This window comes from Vitis vinifera, chromosome 15 (genome assembly GCF_030704535.1).
Source record: "Vitis vinifera cultivar Pinot Noir 40024 chromosome 15, ASM3070453v1".
Lineage (NCBI taxonomy): Eukaryota > Viridiplantae > Streptophyta > Magnoliopsida > Vitales > Vitaceae > Vitis > Vitis vinifera.
In genome coordinates, this window is record NC_081819.1 from 15,867,506 (window position 1) to 15,873,261 (window position 5,756).

Sequence of the window (5,756 nt, forward strand, 5' to 3'; positions counted from 1 at the left end):
TCCTCCATGTTGGTGGCAGGAATGGCGGAAGTCTTGAAGTGGCATTATTATGCACTCATCCGTCTACTTTACTCTGTACTTTTTGCCTCGGTGCCTTCCAAATTCATGATAGGTATCCCCCTAAGTTTCTATTTGACTCTTAAATTAAACCACAAAAATGTGATGTAATACGTGTGGAACGTGAGAAAACAAAGTCTAATAAATAAGTTTATTAAGGGAAGCACAAAATTGACCCTTCACGCAGATCATATCTAATTTACTCTTAAAATGTGATTTCAGCTTAAAGGTCATCAATATATGGGTTTAATTAATCAGTGTCGACTATTAACTAATTGGTTTAGGGCACTATGGTTTAAGAACCCTTTTCGAACCTATACCTAAGTTTCAAGCTAGTATTGGAGATGACAGTAAGTTTTCACACACCTTTCCTCTATATTGATTTTGATTTTTTTCTATACAATGAGGATAATATTGTACAATTTCTAAATGATCTTTCCTCACAACTCAAAATATGATCTAAATAAATTTCTTCTATTTTATTTTCTGTATTATGAGTCACTTCGCGAGGCTGACACAAGAGCATATGTCACACAACGGAATGCCACCAATCACTATCTAGGATCTTCTATGTCCCCAATTTTTCCACACTAGCATTTTCTTGGAGAACAAGATAAACCTAACTCCATAGTGAAGTTTTATTTTGGTAGAAACACAAAGGAAGCTTCTATATAATACATTGAACCATACTCAAGAATTCATCCATTCGCTTGTCTTCTACCTTCATCACTTCAAACACCACTAGTCGGGCTAGTTACCATGGAAGAAACACCCCATATAGCCATTCTTACAAATCCAGGGATGGGTCACCTCATCCCATTTGTGGAGTTAGCCAAGAGATTAGTTCTTTCTCATAATTTTTCCGTCACTTGTATTGTTCCTACCATTGGTTCTCCTTCCAAAGCTCAAGAAACAGTCTTGAAATGCCTTCCTCATGGTATAAGCTATGTATTTCTTCCTGCAGTGAGCTTTGATGATCTCAAAGAGGATGTTAGAGCCGAAATCAAAGTTTCACTCACTATGTCCCGCTCTCTTTCTCCACTTCGAGAAGTACTCAAGTCAATAATGATTAGAACCCGGTTAGTCGCCTTGATTGTTGATCCTTATGGCACCGATGCCTTCGATCTTGCAGAGGAATTTGGGGTCCCTTCCTACATTTTCTTCATGTCCAATGCTATGGCCTTATCATTTTGTCTTCACTTGCCAAAGTTGGATGAGATGATCTCCTGTGAGTATAGAGACCTACCTGAACCAGTCAAGATTCCTGGGTGCATCCCGGTTCAGGGGAGAGATCTCATGGACCCGGTCCGGGACAGAAAGAATGAGGCGTACAAAGGGTTTCTTCACCATGTAAAGCGCTTCACCTTAGCTGAAGGTATTATAGTAAATAGCTGCATGGACTTGGAAGCAGGAGCTGTAAGGGCTTTGCAAGATGGAGGATTGGTTAAACCACCAGTCTACCCCGTTGGACCGCTGGTGCGGACCTGGTCAAGGATTGGGGACGATGATGATTCTGAATGCTTAAGATGGTTGGATGGTCAGCCAGATGGGTCTGTTCTATACGTTTCATTTGGAAGTGGTGGAACCCTCTCTTATGATCAGGTCAATGAACTAGCCTTAGGGTTGGAGATGAGTGAACAGAGATTCTTATGGGTGCTAAGAACCCCAAATGATAGATCTTCCAATGCAGCATACTTAACCAACCAAAGCCAAAACGACGCTTTTGATTACTTACCAAAAGGGTTTAGGGATAGGACAAGAGGGCAAGGTCTAATACTGCCCTCTTGGGCACCACAGATCAAGGTCCTGAGCCACAGCTCAGTGAGTGGATTTTTAACACACTGTGGTTGGAATTCAACTCTGGAGAGCATCATGTGTGGTGTGCCTTTGATTGCTTGGCCGCTCTATTCTGAGCAAAAGATGAATGCTGTAATGCTAACTGAGGGTCTGCAAGTGGCATTGAGACCAGAAGTCAACAAAAGTGGCTTAGTTCAGAGGGAGGAAATTGTGAGAGTCGTGAAGGATTTAATGACAGGAGGACATGGGGTTCGGATAAGAGCGAAAGAATTGAAGGAAGCTGCTACGAAAGCATTATGCGACGATGGGTCTTCTTCTAAGGCACTGTTGGAGTTTGTACTCGCGTGTAAGAATAAAATAGGCAGATAAAATCACTCAAGTATTATCTTCACTTTTCCTTATTGGAGTTGGTGTGGGCCGATGGCTACGTGCATGGCAAGACTTTCCTAATTGAGATATTTCCACGAAAGACCGAATTGGATATTTTCAGAGTTTTCTTTTCTTTTTCTTTTTTTTTTCCTTTTTTCCTTTTTTTTTTTTTTTTTTTTAAGTCAACACAGCTCCTCTCCGGACCTGTTAAAATAAAAAATTTGTGGAGGTTGGGTTTTAAACCAGAGCACAGGTCGAGATACTCTTGCCTAACCAATAGGCCATCTGTATAATTTGTTGTACGTATTAAGGCACAAACACAAATTCATATCCATGAGAAAATCAAAATATTAATAAATAAATAAATTTTAATTTTATTTATTTACTTTTAAAATATAAAAACTATTATGATCATTCTGTATATCTTTTTCATTATTTCTTTTATATCCTTGAATAATTAACATCATTAATTATTTTAGTATTAAATATGTTTTAAAACTTAATAATATTTGTATGTGTTTTGATCATTGATATTTTTGTCAATGCTTTTTTATATATCCATAAAATTTAAGTATCAATATATTCGTAAAATCCGATATTTTCATATTTCATGGTAATTAAAGTATTTAATTTTATATAAATTATAATTGATTTATGGTTTTTTAAATATATATTTTATATGTTATAAAATATAATAATATTTTGATCTTATAAATGATAAAAACAATCAAATATTTTCTATTAAAATGATAATTTTTTGAAAAATAAAATAATTTATTAATAATAATAATTTAAAGAAAGTAATAATAAATTAAATCTATAATTATTTATGCCACAAAAATATTTCTTTTTTATTTTTTATTTTTACTCTCATTACTTATTTAAAATGTAACTTTTTTTTTTTTTTTTAGAATTACAATGGAAAGTCCAGGCATAAGGAATATAATTCTAAAAAATATCAATACAATTATAACATAAATTTTATATTATATTAAAATGGACCTTAAATGTGTCAGGGGGTAATTTTGAGCCATTGGATGTATGTTCTTTAAAAATGGTCCATTGGATGTGTGGGTAATTTGAACCCTTGATCGGTAGGTAATTGATAATTCTAAGCCATTGAATGCATGTTCATTAAAGATGGACCATAATATCTGTGGATAATTTTGAGCCAACATTTTAGTCCTTTTTAACACAATCTTTAATTATTAATATTATTTATTAGTACTATTATTTGATGTATTATCGAAATTAATTACTTATTATTGAAAACTTATGAATAATATTTATCTTATAAGTATTATTAATATGTATTGCATATTAATATTATTATTGCAAATAATTATTTTTTATTAACAATAACACAAATAATATTTTTATTAATATTTTAATATTAAAATTATTAAAAAGAAAGTGAATAATAAAAATAATAAAAGGATAAAAGGAAAGATCAGAAAAAGAAAATTACAAAGAGCAAAGGTGAAATTGTAGAAAAAGACAAAAGGGCAATTTTGGTATTTTATGAAAATCAAATAGTCAAATATTGTTCAAAACAATTTAAGTAGATTAGGGAAACTTTGGGGGTATTTGGTATATGGGAATAGGGAATGAGAATTGATATTTTGTTTTGGGGATATGATTTACATATAAGAGATAAGAGAAAAAAGTAATTACTATCTCAATTATTGAATCTTATTTTTGGAATCTATATTTTAAAAGTACTTTTATTTAAAATTTTAATTAAATAAAAATTTATTTAATGCTTCCTTTTTTAGTAAAAATATGCTTCCCTCCTTAGGATACAAACAAATCATACGTCCTGAAACTTCAAGACAATGTGTAAGAGTTATGGGCTTTATGGCTATCACTGTGTATTTCATGGATGGAATGCTTAAATAGGAAAATTATCCACTGTTTTGCATATCGGATTGCTCCTGCCTTGTAATTTCTAATGACAGATGAGCCTGTTGTTTTCAGATGATCTTTTTCATTTTTTTGATGTGCAAGTATTTTGGGTATAGGATTCAAATATAGGAGATAGTAGTAAAAGTAATTACTACCTCAAATAATCTTAAATTTTTTAAAATATTATTATTTAAAATTTTAAATAAATAAAAATTTATTTATAGGAAAAGTGAAATTTGATTCACTAATATGAAAATATTTATAAAACCTCAAATATTTTAAATTAATATTATTTTCATCTATTTAAAAATAATTTGAAATACAAGCACTTTTTAACGAGTCATTCAATTATTTTCAAAAATGCCCCTTTACTTATCATGTCATCCAAATCAATTAACAACTAGATTACTCCATGTAAATATTTCCCTTTATTTTAGATATTTTATTATTATTATTACTATTATTATTTTATTTTTAGGGATTTTTTTCCTCTAGAAACATTATAAAGTAAGAATTTGAAAAACAAATTAGTTCATTATAGTATTAATAAGTTAAAAATAAATTCATATTCTTGATAATAAATAAACCAATAATAAATTTTTATTTATTTTATAATATTAATAATTATTTAATATAATAGCGAATAAAATTTGTTGTAAGAATTTTTCAAATATAAAATGTTTTAAAATATAATTATACTTCCATATATAGTATAAAAATAAATAATTAATTAAATAATTATTTTATATTAAATAATTATTTTATATTAAATAAATTAATCATAATTAAAATAATTATATATTATTAAATTTATTAATTATTTATTTAATAAACAACCTTATTAATTTTTGAATTGGTAATTATGATTAAATAGGATTTGTTTGACAATATTTCCACTTAAAATTCTAGGAAATAAAAAAAAAATTAAACTTATTTAAATAGGATTTTTTTTGCACAATATTTCCTAAACTATTAAAATATTAAAATAAGAATCCTACCAAGTGTTTGTTTGGAAACATTTATATGGAGAAATTTAGTTATCAATTGATTTAAATGACATAGCAAGTAAAAGGGTATTTTTGGGAAAAATTGGATGACTCATTAAAAATTGTATATATTTCAAATTATTTTTAAATAAATGAAGATAATACTAATTTAAAATATTTTGGGTTCTTTTTACCATATATTTTCATATTAGGGAATCAAATCCCACTTTTCCCATTTATCTAGCTTGTTTATGTAAAAATATGTTTACCTCCTAAATACAAATAAATTATTACATAATAACAAGAATAGGCAATAAAAATAATTTTAAAAAAATAAAATAAAGAATACAGAGATTTATATGAAAAACCTTAGGCGTAAAAAACTCTAGAGGAGAAAAACCATGGGTATAAAAAAAGAAAATCCACTATATCAAAATATTGGTACAAGAAGAAAGAGTTATGAGTGGTTACAGTAGAAGAATAATCATTATAACCCTAAAATTATACCTCATAATCCTAACAATCTTAAAAAAAAAATTTTAATCTTCGAACTGTTCTTTTGTTTTCAAAACAAGGAACTATCTTGGTTTTTTATGTATCTTGATATATGACCGCCCTTGTTTCAATTTCTCTCTAAGCATT

General features: G+C 29.0%; 1 protein-coding gene across 1 annotated transcript; it reads left to right on the forward strand.

Moving 5' to 3' along the window:
• The first annotated feature begins 754 nt into the window (after positions 1 to 754).
• LOC100253104 (hydroquinone glucosyltransferase) lies at positions 755 to 2,446 on the forward strand. Its single transcript, XM_002273617.4, has one exon. The coding sequence runs from the start codon at positions 817 to 819 to the stop codon at positions 2,221 to 2,223; it is 1,407 nt and encodes a 468-aa protein (XP_002273653.1). The 5' UTR covers positions 755 to 816; the 3' UTR covers positions 2,224 to 2,446.
• Positions 2,447 to 5,756: the final 3,310 nt, after the last annotated feature.